Here is a 25,971-nt window from a genome sequence, read left to right as displayed (position 1 = left end):
CTTCATACTGTGTAATATTTAATTGTTTGATATTTGACCTTCAATTGTGACCTTGACGTGACACATAGGCGACATAGGTTCTGCACATCCCCTGGTTGAGATGAACATTTGAGCCAAGTTTGAAGAAAATCTTTCAAGTAGTGAAGGACTTACAGAGCAGACACGACATACTGTGTAATATTTGATAGTGTTTGATATTTGACCTTCAATTGTGACCTTGACCTTGAGCTGACACATGGGCAATATTGGTTCTGCACATCCCCTTGTTGAGGTGAACATTTGAGCCAAGTTTGAAGAAAAATCCTTCAATTGGTATAGGAGTTATATAGCGGACGCGAAAATGGAGACGGACCGACAGACCGACCGACCGACGCGACAAAGCGAATCCATTATAGCCCCCCACATTTTGTGGTGGGGGTATAATGAAGTAATTAGGAGAAATTTAAGATAATTCCAACTTGCCGGAATAGGGTAACCATACAAGGGCCTATTTTTAAAGTGATAAAAAGGGAAATAACTGGGAAAAATTTTATGGCACAGTTATATAACTTGGCAATAACATGAACTTTGGATTGATTAGTAAGTGTGGTAATTATGAAGCTATTAGTATAGATAGAACTTAAGATATATCCAACTTGCCCATTTAGGTTAACCAATTATTCATTTTTAAGTGCTGAAAAGGGCAATAACTTGGTAAAAATTGAAGCCACTGTTACGTAACTTGCCCATATCATTTGCATTGTATTGATAAGTAAGTGTGTAAAGTATGTAGCCATTGGTATAGGTAGTTCTTACTTGCCGTTTTAGGTTGTCCTCATACTGACAGAAGGACGGACGGATGGTTCAATTACTATATGCCCGGGGGCATAACATATGTCACAGGAGACAGCGAAACTCGACTAATAAAATACTGGACGCCCGTTAAGGAAAAAAACTATTTAAAGAAAAAACAAATTTTGTATTAAATTTTGTATTTAAATTTATAGTAAAACCAAAATTTTTTGTTAACTAAATTTCCCCCAAAATTTAAGGGGGAAAAATTTTTAAAAAGTTTTATTTTAGATTTTTTTGAACCTTTTCAATTTCAACAAATTTTGTTAAAAGATAAGAAATATATTTGAAGTTTAAAGTTTTGAAACCTTAAAAAAATAAAAAAGTTTTTTATTTTTTTTAAAGAAAACCTAAGTTTTAAAAAAGAGAAAAAACTGTAAATAAATTGGGTTCAAGAGTTATGAACCCTTTTCACATTTAAATGTTTTTTTGAAAATAAGGGAAAAAAGTCATTTGAAGTTTGAGGTAGATACCTTTAAAACTAAAAAAGTTATAGTAAAAAATAACATTTTTCAAGTAAAAAAAGCTTCAAATACCCAATTAACATCTTCAAATTTGGACTTCTTTGTCAAAGAAGGTTGTGAAACTTAACCCTTTCCTTCTGTTTCTTACTGCTTTTTGCAGGTCACCTTGTATCATTATCAGTCATGTTTTGGCTAGATGTTCAGTTTAAACAATCATTGACAAGAGCCATCAGTGATGACATGTGTTGTCTCATGATAGCCAATCAAATGTTGCAGCTACTGTGTAGCAGGAGACCCAAAAATCATTAACAGGGCAAAACACATTTTTATTCAAGGGCAATAACTCAGCTGAAAATCATTTAAGCGAAAAACTTGTGTATTGTGCACAAGAACTTTGACCTACTTATCAATTCCTGTAAAGATTAATTGCAATTTCATTAAACGGTATTAGAGGAGGTAGTCCTGACAAACTTTAAAAAATTAAAAAATTATTAAAAGGCCCATAACTCGGGACAAAAAACTCATTGAACTGGGAAAAATGCTGACGATATGCACATTGTTTTTTAATTTTTTGGGGAAAATATTGGTACCATTTTTAAAATTCCCTTTTCAGGGTCTTTTGACATAGCATTTAGAAATTTTATGATATTGTTTTATTCTTTACAATTACCCAAACCAACTTGGAATGTAACCAAATACAATGATAATATTTGAAACAACAATATGTGAGGAAACATCGATAGAATCCTGGAATGAATCATCATCAAGGAGTGGAAAAAAATAAGCATATTTGTCATTAGGGAATCGGTCTGATAAAACTGACCAGTGGGTGACACTTTGAAAAGGCCTGTAGACATGTAAATGTTAACAAGACATACAGAAAATTGTTGACACTAGCAAATGATTTTTACCTTTACTTCTTGTGGTATTTTTTGCTGTTCAAACTTAATTCCATCATCACCAAACACTTTCCTTGCTTTGGTCACAGCTAAAACATAAAATTAATTTTTTGATACCATCAATATTTGAAAACTTCTATTCTTACAAATTTTATCAATTAGAGCTGTCTGCAAGACAGCCCACTCGACTATTCTCTGTGTTTGACAGTGAGAAAGGGGTAAAACTCTGTGAAAAGGTAACTTAACAGTTACGGGATCTGTACCCATCATGTAAGATAATCACAGTGAACAAGTGTTTCAGTTTCAACCCTTTCATTAGTTTAGGATATTACAACTTCCAGGCAAAAATTAACCAAGTTGAAATCTTTGTGTCCTGACACTTGTGTAATACTTCTCTCCAAAGTATTTGCCAGGTTTTTCACTTCACTTCAATTAGCAGCGTAAGAAAAATGGCTGATATCATACAATTTTTACATTGGTCAGATCCCACCCAGGATTATAATCCATCGGCAAGACGTAATTTCTCCATAAGAATCATATTGGACATTGTGTGTAATGGTCATTTTTCTCACATCACTGTTTTTAGAAATTAAATGTGATAAGAAGATGATCACTTTTCACTGGTCAGTTATCCAGGAAAGCTGGTAAGGTGGAGTGATTGCAAAGACATGAAAAAAATGTATTAAAATTTGTGTAAAAAAACCAAAGAAACAAAAATATGCATACTGAATTTTGCTTATAACAAAAGTATTTGCTGGGTCTAGCCATTTTGGACCCAAAGAACATTATACGCTTCATTTTATTCATACAATTTTTTAAGAGTTCTGTTAGGCAGTGCATCATGACAAATCAAAATATAACTAGAAGGGTTTTTGTCACAAAAACATGTCTCCCAAAACTATGTATGGTCACTCATGTGAAGTTTCATTGAAATCCCACCAGTAGCTTGACCTATGTAAGCCAGACAAGATTTTTCTATTTTGTGCAGCAAAGCGTAACGTGTTGGTGATGTGCACAACTAGGGATGGTATTGATCACTCCTGTAAAGTTTGGTTGAAATCCAACCAGTAGTTTAACCTGTGAAGGCCGGACAAGAATATTCTAATTTTTTCTATTTTAAGCTCTGGCGGCCATTTTGTGCAGTGAAGCGGAACATGCCGGTGATGTGCACAACTAGGGATGGTACTGATCACTCCTGTAAAGTTTAGTTGAAATCCCACCAGTAGTTTGACCTGTGAAGGGGTGACAAGCTTAATACAGACGCACAGACAACCAGACAGGGAAGGCAAAAACAATAATTTTATGTGTCCCAAAAAATTTGGGAGACAAAATTATTAGATTAAGACTTATGATGTTCAAGTCACTTAGTGATTCATATACTTTTCTGCCGAGTTATTTAACAAGAGCCATCAGTGATGACATATGTCGCCTCATGATAGCCATACCTCGGCAAGAAATCATTCAACCTAAAATCCTATGTAATATACACAAGAATTTGAGCTTTTGATCAATTCTGTAAAGTTTCATTGAAATTGCATTAGTGGTATAACAAGAGTAGTCAAATTTCAAAATTAAAATCATGAAAGGGCAAAAACTCTGACAAAAATCAATGAACCGAAAAATGTTGATGAGATGCACAACTAGACATGGTATTGATCATTCCAATAAAGTTCTGATGAAATTGCAACTTCTATGTAGCTGGCAACACAAAAAAGCCCTTTTTTATTCAAGGGCCATAACTCAGTCAAAAATAATTCAAGTGGAAAACCTGTGTAATATGCGCAAGTATACCAATCAATCCTGTAAAGTTTCATTAAAATTGCATAAGTGGTATAAGAGGAGTAGTATAGACAAACTTTAATTAATAAAAAATAATTAAAGGCCTATGGAACGCCATAGCTGCCTCATGTTGTTACATTTCGTTTTATTTTTCCCTAAAAGCGACTTATTATGTATAATAGAAGTGTTGGCTTGTCAACGTTTTATGAGAACCTGTCTTAACGAAGTCTTATTAGGTCAATTATTCATTTTCTCTTGTCAAAACGTAGTGCTGACTTGTCTTAACACTGTCTTATTATTTCAAAAAGTCATGTTATCATATGCAAATCCGGTGTTAACATGCCGAATGGAAGTCTTAATATGTCTAACATGCAGGCCATCTTTTCGAATTGAGATTTCAATATGTCTGAGCACAGACTTGTTTAAATGTGGTGTTGAATTGTCTTGAAATTGTCTTATCATGTGAAACAGTAGTGTTATCTTGTCGGAAGTTGGTGTCATCTTGTCCAAATGTGATCCTGGTATGTTATGACACTGTTGTATTATGTTATACTGTTGTTTTGTCTTGTCCAAATGTGGTATTGACTTGTCTAAACATCGTCACATTTTGTCAGACTGCCATGTCATTGTGTTCAAATTCGGTGTTATCTTGCTAAGAGAATGCCTTTTATGTCAAAATAGCATGCTGTCTTGTCAAACTGTGGTGGTAATTTGTCTAGAAATTGTCTTATTTTTAATAATGTGAAACAGTAGTGTTATCTTGTCGGAACTTTGTGTCAACTTGTCAAACTCATGTCTTATTATGTCAGCTAGTAGTGATATCTTGTTCAACCATTATATTGACCTGGCTGAGCGCTGTCCTGTTTTGTCAAACTGTTATGTTGCTTAGTATATGGTGGTGTTATTCTGTCTTATTTTGCAAAAACATCTTTGCTTTCTTGTCTAAAACTGTTGTTATCCTGTCTAAAAATATACTTATTATGTGAAATACTATCGTTGACTTGCCAATAAATTGTGTTTGTTTGTGTAAACGTTATTTTATTATGTCAAACAGTACTGTTGACTCGTCGAAAGATGGTAATTTGACATGTCTAATTTTTTTACACTGCCTTATTTTCTCAGATCGCCATGCAATTTTATCCAAACTTTATGTTAACCGGCCTAAACACCGTCTCATTATGTGAAATAATGGTGGTATCTTTACAAATTATGGTTATGAACTGTTAAAAGGCAATTTTAATTTGTCAAACTTTCATGCTATTTTGTCCAAATGCAGATTCAACTTGTCTATATTTGTCTTATTATGTCAAATAGTCATGTCATCTTGTCAAAACGTGGTGATGATTTGTCTAAAATTACTGTCTTTTAGACAAAATGTCATTTTATTTTTTCAAGGTTCGGTGTTAATTTTAATAAACATCGCCCTTTTATGGCGAAGTATCATTTTTCCTTTTCAAATGTGGTGTTTACTTTTTGAAACACAGTATCATTATGTAGTACAGTGGCGTTAACTTGCCAGTTTATGACGTTAACATGTCTAAATACCGTCTCATTATGTCAGATAATCGTGTTATCCTGTCCAGATGGGATGTTGTCAAAATTTAGTATCACGTGACCAGAGCCCGCGCGGAGCGTAAAAAGATAGAGCAAAAAAGATAACGGGGCAGTTTCGCAAAATCAGACAGCGCTTTCTCAAGACAGAACTAAATTTGAACAAATTGAGACAATTATCAAACACAATACATGCAATTAAAGACTATTTCAGAATCTGTGTTTTACAAGAAAACATCAAAATTCGACAATATAACACTTCTGTTTTACATTATAAGAAAGAGTTTAGACACGTCTTGTAACCACATTTCGACAAGATACCGCAATTTTTTGACTTTATAAGACAAGTCAAAACCGCTTTTTGTTAAAATAGCATACAGTTTATCATAATAAGGCATGATTTAGCCCAGTCAACACTCCATTTTGGCAAGATAATTCGAATATTTGATATAAAAAGACAACTCAGTAGTGTACGTTGGCAAATTAACACAGTTGTTTGACACAATAAGACGATGTTAAGGCATTTAAACACCGTATTTTGACAAAATTTCATGGCAGTTTGATAAAATAAAGCTGTGCTTTTACAAGGCAACACCAAATTACGACAAGAGAACACTACTGTTTCAAATGATCAGACTGTCTTTTGTCAAAACAGCTCAACAATTTGACCAAATAGCGCGACAAGTTGACATAATAGGACACATTTCAGACACACCAAAACGACATCTTGACATGATAACACTACTGTTTGAAAAAATCAAACAATGTTAACACAAGTCAACATCACATTTTAAAGAGATAAGACTACTGCTACGCATAATAAGGCAATGTTTAGACAAGTCGACAAATTACAATGGCATTACAACGCTTATATTTGACATAATAAGATGCTTTCTGGGCAAGATAAAAAGAAATGTAAAAACATGAGGCAGCTATGGCGTTCCATAGCCATAACTCTGACAAAATGCATTGAACCACAAAAAGTCGAATATATGCACAACTAGACTCATTACTGATCATTCCTGTAAAGTTTGGATGAAATTGCACCAGTAGTTTTTGGAAATTATCCATACAAGCTTTTGTGTATCTGGCTACACACAAAAAAAACACACCTCTTTATAAAAGGGCCATAACTCAGCCAAAAATCATTCAACCTAAAAACCTGTGCAATATGCACAAGGACTTAAGCTACAGATCAATCCGGTAAAGTTTCATTGAAATTGCATTAGTGGTATAAGAGGAGTAGTCCGGACAAACTTTAAAAATAACAAGAGCCCGGTTTAAGCCGGATGAGCTCCCCGAATAGGTTTTGGACACAGGAAAGTACACCTCTTGTAGTTTCAGAGTTATGTCCCTGGAAAAAGTTCAAAGTGCAATAATCCCAAAATTCGGCAAGGCAAAGTTACTGCTCTTTGCACTGCACTTCTAATCAATGTCATTTATCAACCTACAAAGTTTCTTGATGATATCTCTTATGATTTCCGAGTTATGTCCCGGACAACTTCAAAAAGTAAAAATAAACAAAGGGCAATAACTCCAGAATTAGGCTAAGCAGAGTTATGATTCTTGTGCACTGCACATCTACCCATTGAGATATATCTACCTACAAAGTTTCATGTTGATATCTCTTATAGTTTAACAGCTATGTCCTGGATAAGATTTTTCTAAAAGGGGAGATAATTCAAAAATGAGGCTTAAAAGAGTTATGGTTCATTTGAACTGCACCTCTACTCAATGAGATCTATCTACCTACAATGTTTCATCTTGATATCTCTTATAGTTTTAGAGTTATGTTCCAGACAAAGTTCTAAGTGTTAAAATTAACAAAGGGCAATAACTCCAAAATTAGGACAAAAAGAATTATTGTTCTTATGCACTGCACATCTACCCATTGAGATCTATTCACCTACAAAGTTTCATCTTGATATCTCTTATACTTTTAGAGTTATGTTCCGGACAAAGTTTAAAGTGTTAAAATTAACAAAGGGCAATAACTCCAAAATTAGGACAAAAATAGTTATTGTTCTTATGCACTGCACATCTACCCATTGAGATCTATTCACCTACAAAGTTTCATGTTGATATCTCTTATAGTTTTAGAGTTATGCCCCGGACAAGATTTTTCAATAAGGGGAGATAATTCAAAAACCGGGCAAAAAAGAGTTATGGTTCTTTGACACTGCACTCCCCCTCAATGCCCTCTACCACTGTATAAAGTTTCAACAAATTATCTCCAAGGGTTTTCAAGTTATGCTCAGGACAAGACAACGGACGGACAGACGGATGGACGGACAAGGCGCCGACTATATGCTACCCCTAAATTTTTCGGGGAGCATAAAAATTATTAAAGGCCTATAACTTGGACAAAAATCATTGAAGCACAAAACGCTGACAATATGCACAACTAGACTTAGTACTGATCATTCCTGAAAAGTTTGGATGAAATTGCACCAGTAGTTTATGAGGAGTCGTCAGGACAAGTTTTGTGACAAACGGACAGACAGACGATGGAGAAGTGATCCCAATATGTCGCCACTACTCCATAGAGGTGTCCAAAAATAACAGAATTGTTGACCACAAATTAAAGAAACTATTTATCAATGTACTTTTTTGAAAAATCTCCTTTGTGGTCAAAATGTGACCTTGACCTTTGCACCACAGATCATGTTGTTTCTTCAACACATTATCCCAATGTGCTACACATTATTCAAATCAAACTAAAAGTGTGGATGGCAGGAAGGAAGCATGGATGGATGTTGCAAAAATGTTGACTTATACATGTTTACAGGTAGTTTATATTTTGATTGCTATTTTTAGAATTAATCATTAACTTGTTCTAGATTGTTCCTGTCAAATTTGTATGACTCACTGCGGGGCATTGTAGAAATTGTATTAAGTTTATAGAATCTACATTGATCTAAACTTTCTAGTGAGTGATCTATTACAGAATGTTGGATAAATGCAATAAAACATTGTAATTTTTTGCATTATGATAACATATTAAATGATATAATAATTTGTTATAAACAATAAATTTTGTTTTATACTGGTTATTCTGAATTTCTGGTACTCTATTACAACTGTAAATATCTTGCCATCCATGTATGGTACATGTATTTGAAATGCACATTTTATAGACTTATTTTATAACTCCTGTAACCTACTTGTGCATCAGACTGGAACTATTTAAATAACTTTAGTAGAAGGTGACCTTAGATTTAAAGGATCATTCCTATGAAGTTTGATAACAGATGTTAACCGTAACTCGTTAAATGAGGGTTTTTACAAGCTTTTTCCCTGGTACAAACAAACTTTTACTCTTATAGCTATAAGGTGCACTACCTGTCACAACGTGTCCGTGGCTGAGTGGTTAAGGTTGTTAACTTCAAACCACTTGCCCCTCACTGCTGTGGGTTCCAATCCCGACAGGGACTTTCGATTCTTTCATGTGAGGAAGCTTTCCAGCTAGCTTACGGATTGTCGGTGGTTTTACTCAGGTGCCTGTTCGTGCCTGAAATAATTCACGGAAGGGCACCTGAGGTCTTCCTCCACCAATAAAGCTGGAACATCGCGATATGACCTATACTGTGTTGATGTGACGTAAAACCCAAAACAAAGGGCAAAAAATTAACAAAGGGCAATAACTCAAAAATAAGAAGTGCAGACTACCGTTCTTGTGCACTGCACTTCTTCTTAATGAGATATATCATCCTATGAAGTTTCAAGTCCATAGCTTTTATACATTAGGAGAAATGGCCCAGACAAAAATAAAGTATGAAAATTAACAAAGGGCAATAACTCAAAAATAAGAAGTGCAGACTACCGTTCTTGTGCACTGCACTTCTTCTTAATGAGATCTATCATCCTATGAAGTTTCAAGTCCATAGCTTTTATACATTAGGAGAAATGGCCCGGTTTTAAATAAAGTATGAAAATCAACATTCAGGGCAATAACTCAAAAATTAAGAAGTGCAGAGTACTAGTTCTTGTGCACTGCACTTTGTGTCATTATAAGAAGCATGCATACCAAGTTTGAAGTCAATCCGACTTATAATGACTGACTTATGCTCCGGACTTAAGGGGGCGCCGACACTGCCAACAAAAGTAACTCCTATATTCGCCTTTTTTCAAGGCGACACAATAACTGTACTTTTTTCATCATTTTCAAAATAACATAATATAAATAAGATTAAAATACCTAACTTAGCTGCCTTCGCTGCATCCTTTATCAATTGATTGTTCAGACCAGACCAAATATATATGCAAGGTATTTCTTTCCCTTTACCTCTATACCTTGGATTTATATCTATAACTTCAGCTTTTATAATGCCACCAGCCAATATAAACCTTTTTGACTCTTCCTGTATATCTGTGGGCACAGAGCCACAGTTTACTTTTCCTTTCATCACAACAACTGCCCCCTCACAACTGCACTCAAGAACTTCATTTTTTTCCGGTTTCCACTGCTTACAAGTTTTATCAAACCCTCTAATAGCAAGACCAGTAATATGGTATGTTAACATTTTCTGAAATAGAATAAAAATAAAAAGATAAATAAAATTTCTATGCAACACTGATATAATGCAAATACAAGTAGTTCTTTAAAATGGGTTAAAGCAACAAACTAGAGGTGAAATGATTCATTGATGCTTTGCGATCTGTCCTGTCCTAGATGTATGCATTGAAATGAAATTATAAATATCAATATATTGCGATGCAATATTTCACCTCCCGATGCATCAATATGGAGGACAAATATTTCAATACACTAACAATATCTTCCAGGAAAATGAAGACAAGCAATAAAATTTTAGAGATAACCCATATTTGAACATGACCTAGAAATCATCAAAACAACCTTCCTGACCGGTTTCCAGGAAATTTGGATCAAAACTGCAGCCACTAGACTGTTAACAAGCTTTTTTCTATTTCTAGCTCCTGTTACCTAATTTTTGACAGAAGATGACTCATCTTCAAACTTGACCTAGAAATCATCAATACAACCTTCCTGAACAATATTTAGGATATTTGGATCAAAACTGTAATCACTTGAGTGTTAACGAGATTTTTCTATTTTTAGCTCCTTTGACCTAGTTTTTGACCGGAGATGACCCATATTGGAACTTGACCTAGAAATTATCACACCTTCCTGACAAATATCCAGAATATTTGGATCAAAACTGCAGCCAATAGAGTGTTAGAGAAAAATGACCCATATTCAAACTAGACCTACAAGTCATCAAAACATTGAACTATCCTAACCGATTTCCAGGAAATTTGGATCAAAGCTGCAGCCACTAGAGTGTTTACAAGCTTTTTCTATTTTTAGCTCCTGTGACCTAGTTTTTTATCAAAAATGACACATCTTCGATCTTGACCAGGAAATCATAAAAACAACCTTCCTGACCAATTTCCCTGAATTTTAGGATCAAATCTCCAGCCCCTAATGTGTTATAATATTTTTCTATTTTTAGCTCCTGTGACCTAGTTTCCACCGGAGATGACCCATATTCAAACTTGACCTAGAAATCATCAAAACACTTTTCCTGACAAACTTCCAGAATATTTGGATTAAAACTGCAGCCACAAGAGTTTTAACATGATTTTTCTATTTTAAGCTGCTGTGACCTAGTTTTTGTCCGGAGATGACCCATTTTGAATTTGACCTAGAAATCATCAAAACAACTTTCCTGACAAATTTCCAGAATATTTGTCAAAACTGCAGCCACTAGAGTGTAAATAATATTTTTCTATTTTTAGCTCCTGTGACCTAGTTTTTGATCCAAAATGACCTATATTCGGACTCATCTGAGCAATTACCTAGACAAGCATCCTGACCAACTTTGATGATAATTGAGTAAAAAATGTGAACACTAGGGTGTTAACAAGGTTTTTCTATTTTTAGCTCCTGTGACCTAGTTATTCATCCGAGATGACCCATGTTTGAACTTGACCTAGAAATCATCAAAACAAACTTTCAGACCAATTTCCAGGATAAATGGATCAAAACAGTAGCTACTAGAGTGTGAACAAGATTTTTCTATCTTTAGCTCCTGTGACCTAGTTTTTCACCCGAGATGACCCATGTTTGAACTTATTCGAGCAATTACCTAGACAAGCACCCTGACCAAGTTTGATGACAATTGAGGCAAAAATGTGCCCTCTAGAGTGTTAACAAAGTTTTTCTATTTTTAGCTCCTGTGACCTAGTTTTTCATCCGAGATGACCCATGTTCCAACTCATTTGAGCAATTACCTAGACAAGCATCCCGACCAAGTTTGATGATAATTGAGTCAAAAATGTGACCACTAGAGTGTTAACAAGGTTTTTCTATTTTTAGCTCCTGTGACCTAGTTTTTCATTCGAGATGACTCATGTTCATACTCATACAAGCTATTACCTAGATTAGCATCCTGACAAAGTTTGATAATGATTGAGGCAAAAATGTGACTGCTAGAGTGTTAACAAACAAGTGTGGACGGACGACAGACGACGGACATTCAACGATCCTAAAAACTCACCCTGAGCTAGCTCAGGTGAGCTAAAAAAAAGTTAAGCTAAAACAAATTATGTTTTAAATCATAAAAAGACAGGTAATGAGACTTTACCTTTTCATTCTCTTTTTTACTGCTTTTTGCAGGTCGATTTCCACTAGATGTTCCTGGCTGCAAGAATCAAAAGTTAACTTTTTATTAAGAAAACTTTTATTCAATTAACCTTGATAATTTATACTGAAATAGTGAAAAACAGAATCCCTAAAGAAAGCCCAACATGGCAAAATTGTAAAATGTTGCAGGCTCGGTTTGATTGAGCCTGTTCATGGGCGGTACTGGAAAGTTGTTTCTGAGAAGTTGTTTGTATAAAAAGTTGACAATGGATGCACAGATGGACGTTCTAATGAGACAGTAATAATGTAGCTACTCTATTGTTCTCTCAATTGTTCTTTTTAGCCACATAAAGGAAAATAGCCACATAAAAGCCTTAGGGAATGAATAACATCAAAGAGAAATTAAAGTTACCTACTCTAGCCACATAAATATCCATATGTAAGCTCTGGCTGACGGACGTTGGATGCCAGATAAATTGTGATCACAAAAGCTCTGAGCACTTTTTGTTCAGGTGAGCTAAAAATGGGGTCATTGGCTACAAAGAACTCACTTGAAGACTAAAAGAATCTTACACTGACTGCCGGTACAGACTGGTAAATCTAGCTTGACGGTAACTGTTTACGGCAGTAACGAGGCTCTGCTGAGTTTCCGCTAAACAGTTACCCTAGAGCTGGATATTCCCATCTGTACCGAAAGCCGGTGTTTGATTCTTTTTCTTGCATATTATATATATCATTTATTTTCATAAAAGAAATTACAAAAACTGATATTCTTATTACGCACTTTTTTCTTATAGTAGCATATGAACCTACAACTTTATTCATAACGGTAAAATGATGACATCCTAAGAATGCAATTCATTCATAAAAGGCGCGGCAATGACGTCATTTAAAGAACGCGACTTGTTTTACATGGGGGTGTTAAACAGGATTTTCTAGCACCAATGTAAACAGTTGATAATCTTGTCTTATATTCAAGAAAGAATGGTACAAAATTTTCTATAGTTATACTAAAGAAATTCTGACATCAGTCATTTAAATGGTCATAATCATGCCAAATTCAGAATATTTTTCCACACAGTGCGGATTAACTTGTCTACAAAAATCAGACAGATAGCCTTGTTTATAAAAAGACATATTAACATTAACAAATGAGGTGAGTGAAACATATCTGTACTTGGTCACAATCAACCATGTTGTTTAGGAGGAGATGTAAAGGAAATTATGAATAATGTCAGACAATAGACAATGAACAACTTGCCATTACAAAGACTCCCCTCTGAGCATAATTGCTCAAAAGATGAAATATCAGTTAAGTCTAGATCAGACCTTTTCCTAGCCATTTTGGGAAAAAGTGCCAAGACCAGTTTGTGAAATTTTGCGTCGTTAAAATTGTTTAATTGGGAAAATATTTGGTACCTTTTGAAACCTTCTTTCAGGCTGTTTTGACCTGTTTTGGCATAGTATTTTGAATTGTATGCTATTTATTATTCTAACCAAACCAAAAATCAACTGTAGCATAACGAATACAGTAATATTGACAACAAGAGCCACCACCGGGTTGGGGGCAATGCTTGACTTTTTTACTTCTTTACTATTTTACTTTTTCTGAAAGCAAACAAATAAATGGTTTAAATAAATCTTAAGCAAAAAAGTTATGTTTTCCTTTTAATAATTTTTATAGGTCTGTCTAGTCACACTCAAAGTTTTGAAAAAGTATGAATCCTTTCTAAGAATAAATGACATCTGACAGTCAAGGATCTTATATACATACATACATATACAGTGCACTCCGGATACAACGAAATCATTGGGACTTTGCATGATTCCTCGTTATAACCGGGTCTCGTTATAAACGAGACAGAACAAATTGAGAAATCTGACACTGTCCAGCATCATTTATTTTTACTTTTGCATTCGTGTACATCCTTTTTGAAGATTATATAATGGGAGGTAACTCTTTTCACTCAGAAGATTTTTGTTTCATTTAAAAATACATGTATATAAATATATCTAGCTATCATAGAATTTAAACAAAAAATATTAAAACACATACTACGTCCAACGCGAGGGTTTTATTAATATGTAGATCTACATTTTAAATGTCGTTTTCAAACGTCACGCAGTGTATTTCTCAAAAAGTTTCAAAATACCCATGGGCAGCGAATATATGTACGTTGTAACCGATATCTCACTAAAACCGACCTCGTTTTAAGCAATATAATTATAAAATGAAAGGAAAATAGAAGGAAAAAGGCCGGGACACAGTAAAATGTACGTTATAAGCTGACCTCTTAAATACTGATCTCGTTATAAGTGGAGTAGACTGTATATAATTTTTTTATTTTTTTTTTTTGGGGGGGGGGGGGGGGAAGGTTTAGGCATATATCTCAGTTGATAAAAAAGAAAAAAAATATATATTCTGCGAATAGTCTAGCTAAAAATGAAAATTTAAATAATTTGACCTTCAAAGTAAAGGTCATTTATGAGTGAAGGTAAAGGTCTGTCTGATTAACTTAAAGGGCTATTCTAAAAGATTATTATGATCAAGTTTGAAGACAATCCATTTAAAAATTACAAAGTTATAGCTTATTATAGCAAGAAACAAGCAAAATTCGGACATTTGACCTTGAAGGTCAAGGTCATTTGTTGATGAAGGTCAAGGTTAGTCTGGTCTACCGAAAGATCTTGTCCCAAGGGTTGTTGTGGCCAAGTATGAAGACAATACAACAAGAACTTAAAAAGTTATGATTAAGGTACAAGTTTGCGGATGGCAACAGCAACGCCGACACGACTTTAACAATACCTCTACTTTTTAAAAAAAATAATTGGTCGAGCTAATAAAATGTAAGGAAACATCTGTTTGATAGAAACCAGAAAGAACATCAGCAAATCTGTTCATATGGTTATCAGGAAATTTAAGTTGGAAATTAAATTCAATTGAGAATTTCTTAAAAAGCATATTTGCCATTGGGAATGGGTCTGATAATCCTAACAAGACATACAGAAAATTGTTGACACTAGCATATGATTTTTACCTTTTCTTCTGGTGGTATTTTTTGCTGTTCAAACTTAATTCCATCATCACCAAACACTTTCCTTGCTTTGGCCACAGCTAAAACATAAAATTAATTTTTTTGACACCATCAATATTTGAAAGCTTCTATTCTAACAAATTTTATCAATTAGAGCTGTCTGCAGACAGCCCACTCGACTATTCTCTGTGTTTGACAGTAAGAAAGGGGTAAAACTCTGTGAAAAGGTAACTTAACAGTTACGGGATCTGTACCCATCATGTAAGATAATCACAGTGAACAAGTGTTTCAGTTTCAACCCTTTCATTAGTTTAGGATATTACAACTTCCAGGCAAAAATTAACCAAGTTGAAATCTTTGTGTCCTGACACTTGTATAATACTTCTCCCCAAAGTATTTGCCAGGTTTTTCATTTCAATAAGCAGCGTAATAAAAATGGCTAATATCATACAATTTTTACATTGGTCAGATCCTATCCAGGATTATAATCCATCGGCATGATGTAATTTCTCCATAAGAATCATCTTGGACACTGTGTGTAATGGTCATTTTTCTCACATCACTGTTTTAAGAAGTTATATGTGATAAGAAGTTGATCACTTTTCACTGGAAAGCTGGTAAGGTGGAGTGATTGCCAAGACATGACAAAAATGTATTAAAATTTGTGTAAAAAAACCAAAGAAACAAAAATATGCGTACTGAATTTTGCTTATAACAAAAGTATATGCTGGGTCTAGCCATTTTGGACCCAAAGAACATTATCCGCTTCATTTCATTTATTCAATTTTTTAAGAGTTCCGTTAGGCAATGCATCATGACAAACTAAAATATAACTTGAAGGGTTTTTGTCACAAAAACATGTCTCCCAAAACTATGTATGGTCACTCATGTGAAGTTTCATTGAAATCCCACCAGTAGCTTGACCTATGTAAGCCAGACAAGATTTTTCTATTTTGTGCAGCAAAGCGTAACGTGTTGGTGATGTGCACAACTAGGGATGGTATTGATCACTCCTGTAAAGTTTGGTTGAAATCCAACCAGTACATGTAGTTTGACCTGTGAAGGCCGGACAAGAATTTTCTATTTTAAGCTCTGGCAGCCATTTTGTGCAGTGAAGCAGAACGTGCCAGTGATGTGCACAACTAGGGATGGTACTGATCACTGACTGTTGAAATCCACCAGTAGTTTGACCTATGAAGGGGGGACAAGCTTAATAAAGACAGACAGACAACCAGACAGACGGACAAACAGACAACGAAGGCAAAGTCAATAATTTTATGTGTCCCAAAAATTTTGGGAGACAAAAATATTAGATTAAGACCTATGATGTTCAAGTCACTTAGTCATCATGTCCAATACATTTCTGCCAAGTTATTTAACAAGGGCCATCAGTAATAACATGTGTCGCCTCATGATAGCCATACCTCGGCAAAAAATCATCCAACCTAAAACACTGTGTAATATACACAAGAATTTGAGCTTTTGATCAATCCTGTAAAGTTTCACTGAAATTGCATTAGTGGAGTAGTCCAGACAAATTTCAAAATTAAAATCATGAAAGGGCAAAAACTCTGACAAAAATCAATGAACCAAAAATGTTGATGAGATGCACAACAAGACATGGTATTGATCATTCCCATAAAGTTTTGATAAAATTGCAACTTCTATGTAGCTGGCAACACAAAAAAGCACCTTTTTATTCAAGGGCCATAACTAAGTCAACAAGAGCACCGCTAGGCGGAGCATTATATGCCTGAAAGTGTGTTGTTTTTTTTAGTAAGGATGAAGCATGTGTAAGACATGGGAATAAGCTGTTCATCCTATAAAATTTTACAGCTGTAGGTTGTATATACTTAAGTTATTAATAATGACCTTTACCTTTGACCTTGTGACCCCAAAATCAATAGGAGTCTTCTACCTTATATGGACAATCATCCTAAGAAATTTGAATATTGTGGGTTGAATGGAACTTAAGTTATAAATAATGACCTTGACCTTTGACCCCAAAATCAATAGGGGTCTTTTGCCCAATATGGACAATCATCTATGAAGTTTGAATATTGTGGGCCAAATGCAACTTAAGTTATGCTCCGGAAACTGTTTTCAGTTTTAAGGATATAGTGACCTTGACCTTTTGACCCCAAAATCAATAGGGGTCTTCTACCCAATATGGACAATCATCCTATGAAGTTTGAACATTGTGGGACAAATGCAACTTAAGTTATGCTCCGGAAACTGTTTTCAGTATAAAGGTAATAATGACCTTGACCTTTGACCTTGTGACCCCAAAATAAATAGGGGTCTTCTTCCCAATATGGACAATCATCCTATGAAGTTTGAACATTGTGGGTCAAATGGAACTCTGGAAAACTGTTTTCAGTATCAAGGTAATAGTGACCTTGACCTTTGACCTTGTGACCCCAAAATCAATAGAGGTCTTCTACCCAATATGGACAATCATCCTATGAAGTTTGAACATTGTGGGTCGAATGGAACTTAAGTTATGCTCCGGAAACTGTTTTCAGTTTTAAGGTAATAGTGACCTTGACCTTTTGACCCCAAAATCAATAGGAGTCTTCTACCCAATATGGACAATCATCCTATGAAGTTTGAACATTGTGGACCAAATGGAACTTAAGTTATGCTCCGGAAACCAAATTGCTAATGGACGGACGGACAGACAGACAGACGGACGCCAGGGGGTATAACATAATATGCCCTTTCGGGCATATAAAAATCATTCAAGCGGAAAACCCATGTAACATGCACAAGTATACCAATCAATCCTGTAAAGTTTCATTAAAATTGCATTAGTTGTATAAGAGGAGTAGTATAGAGAAACATTAATTAATAAAAATAATTAAAGGGCCATAACTCTGACAAATTCAATGAACCATAAAAAGCTGAATACACACACAACTAGACTCGTTACTGATCATTCCTGTAAAGTTTGGATGAAATTGCACCAGTAGTTTTTGAGAATTATCCATACAAGCTTTTGTGTATCTGGCTACACACAAAAAAAAACTCCTTTTTTTTATAAAAGGGCCATAACTCAGCCAACAAGCAAATTCGTTGAATTTATATCCCCCACTGAGTACTGGTTATTATTAACACAACAACTGAAGACATAAGGCTTTATTTATATATTAATCATGGCATAAACAGTAATATTCTTTGAACTTGATAAATATTCAGGGCAATAACAGAGCCATAATTTTGTGTTAAATAGTAAAATCTGGAAATGCCAATGAGATGTATGCATACTACATAACTAATCAAGGGCCATAAATCTGAGTTATAAGTATCTGACCGGGAACAAGGTGACTATATGCACATCTCCTCTTAGTATCCCATAATTTTAGTTTCGTTGAATTCCAGCCAGTAGAAGCAGAGAAGTAGCGAGGAAACAAATATTTTTCTATATGGATACTGCATAACTAATCAAGGGCCATAACTATGAGTTAAAGAGTCTGACCGGAACAAGCCGACAATATGCGCATCTCCTCTTGGTATTGAAGGTTCTCATAAAGATTCGTTGAATTCCAGCCAGTAGTTGCATAGAAGTAGCGCTGAAACGATTTTTACTCTATATGCATACTACATAACTAATCAAGGGCCATAACTCTGAGTTAAAGGGTCTGACCGGAACAAGCCGACGATATGCGCATCTCCTCTTGATATTGATGATTCCCATAAAGTTTCATTGAATTCCAGCCAGTAGTTGCAGAGACCTACTCCGGAAACAATTTTTACTCCATATGCATATTGCATAACAAATCAAGGGCCATACATGTAACTCTGAGTTAAAGTGTCTGACTGGAACAAGCCAACGATATGCACATCTCCTCTTGGTATTGAAGGTTCCCATAAAGTTTCGTTGCATTCCAGCCAGTAGTTGCAGAGAAGTAGCACGGAAACGATTTTTACTCTATATGCATACTGCATAACTAATTGAGGGCCATAACTCTGAGTTAAAGTGTCTGACCGGAACAAGCCGACGATAAGCCCATCTCCTCTTGGTATTGATGATTCCCATAAAGTTTCGTTGAATTCCAGCCAGTAGTTGCAGAGAACTACTCTGGAAACGATTTTTACTCTATATACATACTACATAACTAATCAAGGGCCATAACTCTGAGTTAAAGGGTCGGACCGGAACCAGCCGACGATATGCGCATCTCCTCTTGATATTGATGATTCCCATAAAGTTTCGTTGAATTCCAGCCAGTAGTTGCAGAGAACTACTCCGGAAACGAAATTCGGACGGACGGACGGACAGATGCGCATCTCTTCTTGATATTGATGATTCCCATAAAGTTTCCTTGAATTCCAGCCAGTAGTTGCAGAGAACTACTCCGGAAACGAAATTCGGACGGACGAATGTCCGGCGGAAATGGAATAAGGGGCTATTTCTTTTGTTATTTTCTATTGTTTAATAGAGGGCCGATGGCCCCTTACTCTATTGTTACGGAATGAACTCTATTGTTCTCTTTTGTTCTGTTTACAGTTAGATGGCCCTATTTCCCTATTCGGTAGTGCGGATGGACTGTCAACGCCAAAACTATATCCCCCTCCCGACTCCATCGGCGGGGGATAAAAATCATTCAATCAAAAAACCTGTGCAATATGCGCAAGGACTTAAGCTACAGATCAATCCAGTAAAGTTTCATTTATATTGCATTAGTGGTATAAGAGGAGTAGTCCGTACAAACTTTAAAAATAAAAATTATTAAAGGGCCATAACTCAGACAAAAATCATTGAACTAGAAAATGCTGAAAATATGCACAACTAGACTTGGTACTGATCATTCCTGAAAAGTTTGGATGAAATTTCACCAGTTGATTATGAGCAGTAGTACGGACAAGTTTTGTGGCAAACGGACAGACAACAGAGAAGTGATCCCAATATGTCGCCACTACTCCACAGAGGTGTCCGAGAATGACAGAATTGTTGACCAGAAAGAAACTATTTATCAATGTACTTTTTTGAAAATCTCCTTTGTTGTCAAAATAGGACCTTGGCCTTTGCGCCAAAGATCATGTTTTATTCAACACATTATCCCAATGTGCTACACATTATTTAAATCAAACTAAAAGTGCGGATGGCAGGAAGGAAGCATGGATGGATGTTGCAAAAATGTTGACTTATACATGTCTACATGTAGTTTATATTTTGATTGCTATTTTTAGAATTAATCATTAACTTGTTTCTACCTATATTGTTCCTGTCAAATTTGTATGACTCATTGAGGAACATTGTAGAAATTTTATTAAGTTTATAGAATCTACATTGATCTAAACTTTCTAGTGAGTGATCTATTACAGAATGTTGGATAAATGCAGTAAAACATCGTAATTTTTTGCATTATGATAACATATTAAGTGATATAGTAATTTGTTATAAACAATAAATTTTGTTTTTGTTTAAAAGTTTGCTATTGGTTATTCTGAATTTCTGCTACTCTATTACAACTGTAAATATCTTGCCATCCATGTACATGTATTTGAAATGCACATTTGATAGACTTATTTTATAACTCCTGTAAACTACTCATGCATCAGACTGGAACTATTTATATAACTTTAGTAGAAGGTGAACTATGTAAAGGATCATTCCTATGAAGTTTGATAACAGATGTTAACCGGAACACATTAAATGTGGGTTTTTACAAGCTTTTTCCCTGGTACAAACAAACGTTTACTCTTAGCGCTACAAGGTCCACTACCTGACACAATGGAATCGGATAAGTTAACCTTTTGCGCTTATTTTTTGGAGCTGTAACTGTAAAAGTTTGCTTGTACCCCCGGATAAGCATAGGAACTCGAGAACGGGACCGCAGATTGCGACGCATATTTTGGATCGTTTAACGGTTTTTAAAAATGTTTCTGCTACATCTAAATATCTTTTAGTATTATCCGAGTGTATGGACTCAAAAAATATGTTATCAATTAAACCCAATCTGTCTCTTTTAAAACTGGTCAAATTTTACGATATTATAAAACAAGAGGGCCATGATGGCCCTGAGGTCGCTCACCTGTATATAGGCCCCCGGAGCGGGGCCAGTTTAAACCCCAGGGCTTTTATTTGAACAAACTTGGAAGGCACCCATTAGAAGATGTTTCATGATGTGTTTACTACACACATATAATGTAAAACAATGACCAGCCCCCCCCCCCCCCCGGCTTTTATTTGAACAAACTTGGTAGACAACCATAAGAAGATGTTTCATGCTTAATATCTAAGCTCTAACTCATTGGGTTTTTTAAGAGAAGCTTTTTATGTTTTTACTATACAAATATAGTTAAAAACATTGACACTCCAGGGGCAGGGCCAGTTTTGACCCCAGGGCTTTTATTTGAACAAACTTTGTAGACACTTACTAGAAGATGTTTCATGCTTAATATCTAAACTCTAGCTATTTGGATTTTTTCAAAGAAGATTTTTAAGTTTTTGCTATACACATATTAGGAAAATCAATGACCCCCAGGGCAGGGCCAATTTTGACCCAAGGGCTTTTATTTGAACAAACTTGATAGACACTCACTAGAAGATGTCTCATGCTTAATATCTAAACTCTAGCTATTTGGTTTTTTTCAAAGAAGATTTTTGAAGTTTTTGCTATATATACACATATAAGAAAAAACCAATGACCCCCGGGGCAGGGCCAGGGACCCCAGGGAATTTGACCCCAGGGAATTTATTTGAACAAACTTGGTAAAAACCCATTAGAACATGTTTCATGCTAAATATCTTAGCTCTAGCTCTTTGAGTTCTTTAAAAGAAGATTTTTTAAGTTTTTACTATATGCATATAGGGAAAATCAATAACCCCCTGGGGCGGGGCCAATTTTGACACCAGGGCTTTTATTTGAACAAACTTGGTAGACACTCATTAGAAGATGTTTCATGCTAAACATCTTAGCTCTAGCTCTTTGGGTTCCTAAAAAGAAGATATTTAAAGTTTTTTCTTTTGGTTGCCATGGCAACCAGAGTTCTGCATGGAATTAAATTCTTTGAACAATTTTCAAAGGTGACCACCAAAGGAACATTCCTGTGAAGTTTGGATGAAATTGGCTAAGTGGTTTATGAGGAGATGTCATTTAAAGTAAAAGTTTACGGACGGACGGACGGACAGACGCCGGACGAAAAGCGATCACAAAAGCTCACCCTGTCACTTTGTGACAGGTGAGCTAAAAAGACAAGGAGTGACATCCGCCATTCGCCGCAACGTTTTCGGCATGAGTTTTTCCCCTTTGGTTACAATTGATTACTATTTTTTCAGAATTTTGTTCCCGTTATTTTTGTCAACTATCAGGTATTGTCCGGATATAACGTTAACGGTTTATCGTTTACACGTGTTGACATGTATAGGCGGCATTATAACGGGCGTATTCGTGTTTTGATTCTTTAACATGGAGAAAACAGACAGTTTAGTAATATGGTCCAACTGATTTTGCCTAACTGAAAAAAGGAATATTAAAACATGATCCAAAGATAAATATTTTTGGCACTCATCTGGAATTCATTACTAGAAAAATTTAAACAAAAATCAAGCATATCAAGGGGGATAACTTACGCCGAACGTTGCGGTAAATGGCGGATGTCACTCCTTTTCTTTTTTCAATATACCGTAAATTTTACTGATTTTTAAATTAGCAGATTATATTAAATTGAGATTAGATAATTAAAGACCATCCGCTCGCATAATATGAAAAGATATTCAAAGGTCGGACAAACAATATTTAAAGCCGGTACGGATTCGGGTTTATGTGCCGCAATATGCGGTCCTGTTCCAGAGTTCCTTTGCGGATAAGCTGGGAAAAACCCAAAATATTTTTTTTCAAGAGTATGACTATTGAGGCAAAGGGGACATTTTGCAATGACAAAAACTCACTATTGAGCAATTGTTTTTAGGTAAGCTAAAAACAATATTAGAAAACCGCAAGTCGGATGTATCGCCTTGTGAACAATATAGTTTAGGAGAAATGGCCAGGACAAAAATGAAATATGAAAATTAACAAAGGGCAATAACTCAAAAAATAAACAAGAGCTGTCCGTAAGACAGCGCGCTCGACTTTTTTATTGCTTGCCAATAAAAAAAGTTTTTGCAGTAAAAGGCAATACAAGAATCTCTGTATTTTTAAAGTGAACAATGGCCATGAGCATTAAGATATTTAGTGAAGAATTATTTTACTGAATTGTGTGATACCCTTGAACACTGCAGCAAAGTTTGAAATGTTTAAGTCAAAAGAGGGCTGGTAAGAAAGAAAAAAAATCATGATTGTAAACAAGTATTCCAACTTTCAAATTAATATCTCAAACAGTTCAGTCAAAAAGTGGACTGGTACTAAAAACTTAACCAAGATTCTAAGTCGATAAAAGGCCTTAATTTTTAAAACAAATCCTTGACAGAGTTACCTTCTCTTGCGTACAGATGGGGGTAATGATGTGAAATAGCATTAAAAGTTTCAAAGCAATATCTCAAAGGGTTAAGGCAATAAGTGGATTTTACCCATATTCAATGTATTTTCTAAGTCAAAAAGGGGCATAATTCTGTCAAAAACCTTGACAGAGTTATGTCCTCTTGTCTGTTGATGAAGGTCGTAATGGTAAACAAGTATGGTCAGTTTCAAAGCAATACCTCCAATGGTTTTGAAATAAAGTGAGGTGGTACAAAAAACTTAACCAAGCTCAATACACTTTCTAAGTCAAAAAAGGGCCATAATTCTGTCAAAAACCTTGACAGAGTTATGTACTCTTGTCTGTAGATGGAGGTTATGATGGTGAACAAGTATGGTAAGTTTCAAAGCCATACTTGTAGTACTTCTGAAATAAAGTGGGGTGGTACGAAAAACTTAACCAAGGTGTGACGCCAACGCCGACGCCGACGCCAACGCCGACGCCGACGCCGACGCCGGGGCGAGTAGGATAGCTCCCCTTTTCATAGAAAAGTCGAGCTAAAAATGCAGAGCAGCAGTTTCTGTGCACTGCACTTCTTATCAATAAGATCTATCATCCTATGAAGTTTCAAGTCTATAGCTTTTATAATTTTTGAGAAATGGCCTTGACAAAAATAAAGTATGAAAATTAATAAAGGGTAATAACTCAAAAATAAGAAGTGCAGAGTACCAGTTCTTGTACACTGCACTTTATCTTAATGAGATCTATCATCCTATGAAGTTAAAAGACCATATAAAGCTGTTATACTTTAAGAGAAATGGCCTGGACAAAAATAAAGTATGAAAATTAACAAAGGGCAATAACTCAAAAAATAAGAAATGCAGAGTTCAGGTTCTTGTGCACTGCACTTCTTCTAAGTTCTTAATGAGATCTATCATCCTAAGAAGTTTCATGTCCATAGCTTTTATACTTTAGGAGAAATGGCCTGGACAAAAATAAAGTATGAAAATTAACAAAGGGCAATAACTCAAAAAACAAGAGCTGTAGGTAGGACAGCAACGCTCAACTATTCTTAGTGCTTGATAGTAAAGAGCCTTGAAAATGTAAAATTTTCTAAGTTTACAAAAGGGCAAAATTTTTCTTTAAATCCATGTTACAGTTATAGGCCTTGGAGAGAGTCCTATTACCCTCCCACAGAAGAGTATAAAATTTCAACTTGTTTCAAAGCCAGATGTCAATAGAATATGAAAATAATCTGGGGCGGTATGCAAACGTGTACATAAATTCTAAGTCGAAAAAGGGGCATAATTCTGTCTAAATGCTTGATACAGTTACCTCCTCATGTCTTCAGGTTGGGGTCATGATGGTGTAAAGTGTGCAAAGTTTCAAAGCCATATGGCAATGGACTTTGAAAATATTTGAGGTATTACAAAAACTTAAACGTTAATTCTAAGTCGAAAAAGGGGCATAATTCTTTCAAAATGCTTGATACAGTTACCTCCTCCTGTCTACAGGTTGGGGTCATGATGTTGAACAAGTGTGCAAAGTTTCAAAGCCATATGTCAATGGACTTTGAAAATATTTGAGGTATTACAAAAACTTTAACAGAAGTTGTTACGCTGACGCGGACTTCAATAGCTCTACTTATTCTTATCAAATAGTTGAGCCAAAAAGAAGTGCAGAGTACCGGTTCTTGTGCACTGCACTTCTTCTTAATGAGATCTATCATCCTATAAAGTTTCAAGTCCATAGCTTTTATACATTAGGAGAAATGGCCCGGATAAAAATAAAGTATGAAAATTAACATTCAGGGCAATAACTCAAAAATTAAGAAGTGCAGAGTACTGGTTCTTGTGCACTGCACTTCGGGTCATTATAAGAAGCATGCATACCAAGGTTGAAGTAAATCAAACTTATAATGACTGACTTATGCTCCGGACAAGCTTAAGGGGACGCCGACACCGCCAACTAAAGTAACACCCATATGAAGCCTTTTTTCAAGGCAACACAACAACTGTACTTTTTTCATCATTTTCAAAATAACATAATATAAATATAAATAAGACTAAAATACCTAATTTAGCTGCCTTCCCTGCATCCTTGATCAATTGATTGTTCAGACCAGACCAAATATATATGCAAGGTATTTCTTTCCCTTTACCTCTATACCTTGGATTTATATCTATAACTTCAGCTTTTATACTGCCACCAGCCAATATAAACTTTTTTGACTCTTCCTGTATATCTGTGGGCACAGAGCCACAGTTTACTTTTCCTTTCATCACAACAACTGCCCCCTCACAACTGCACTCAAGAACTTCATTTTTTTCCGGTTTCCACTGCTTACAAGTTTTATCATACCCTCTAATAGCAAGACCAGTAATATGGTATGTTAACATTTT

The 25,971-nt window shown here is 35.3% G+C and overlaps 1 protein-coding gene across 1 annotated transcript; it reads right to left on the bottom strand.

Moving 5' to 3' along the window:
• Positions 1-2,206: 2,206 nt before the first annotated feature.
• Positions 2,207-25,971, bottom strand: LOC132715085 (uncharacterized; the record flags this gene model as incomplete). The annotated part of the gene is made up of 5 exons (XM_060698059.1): positions 2,207-2,283; positions 9,723-10,050; positions 12,133-12,189; positions 15,170-15,246; positions 25,644-25,971. Coding segments are annotated over 5 exons (867 nt in total), but the record flags the coding sequence as incomplete, so codon positions are not given.

This window comes from Ruditapes philippinarum, unplaced genomic scaffold, assembly GCF_026571515.1.
Source record: "Ruditapes philippinarum isolate M1 unplaced genomic scaffold, ASM2657151v2 ctg4551_1_1_1_1, whole genome shotgun sequence".
Lineage (NCBI taxonomy): Eukaryota > Metazoa > Mollusca > Bivalvia > Venerida > Veneridae > Ruditapes > Ruditapes philippinarum.
This window is presented reverse-complemented; position numbering and strand designations above follow the sequence as displayed.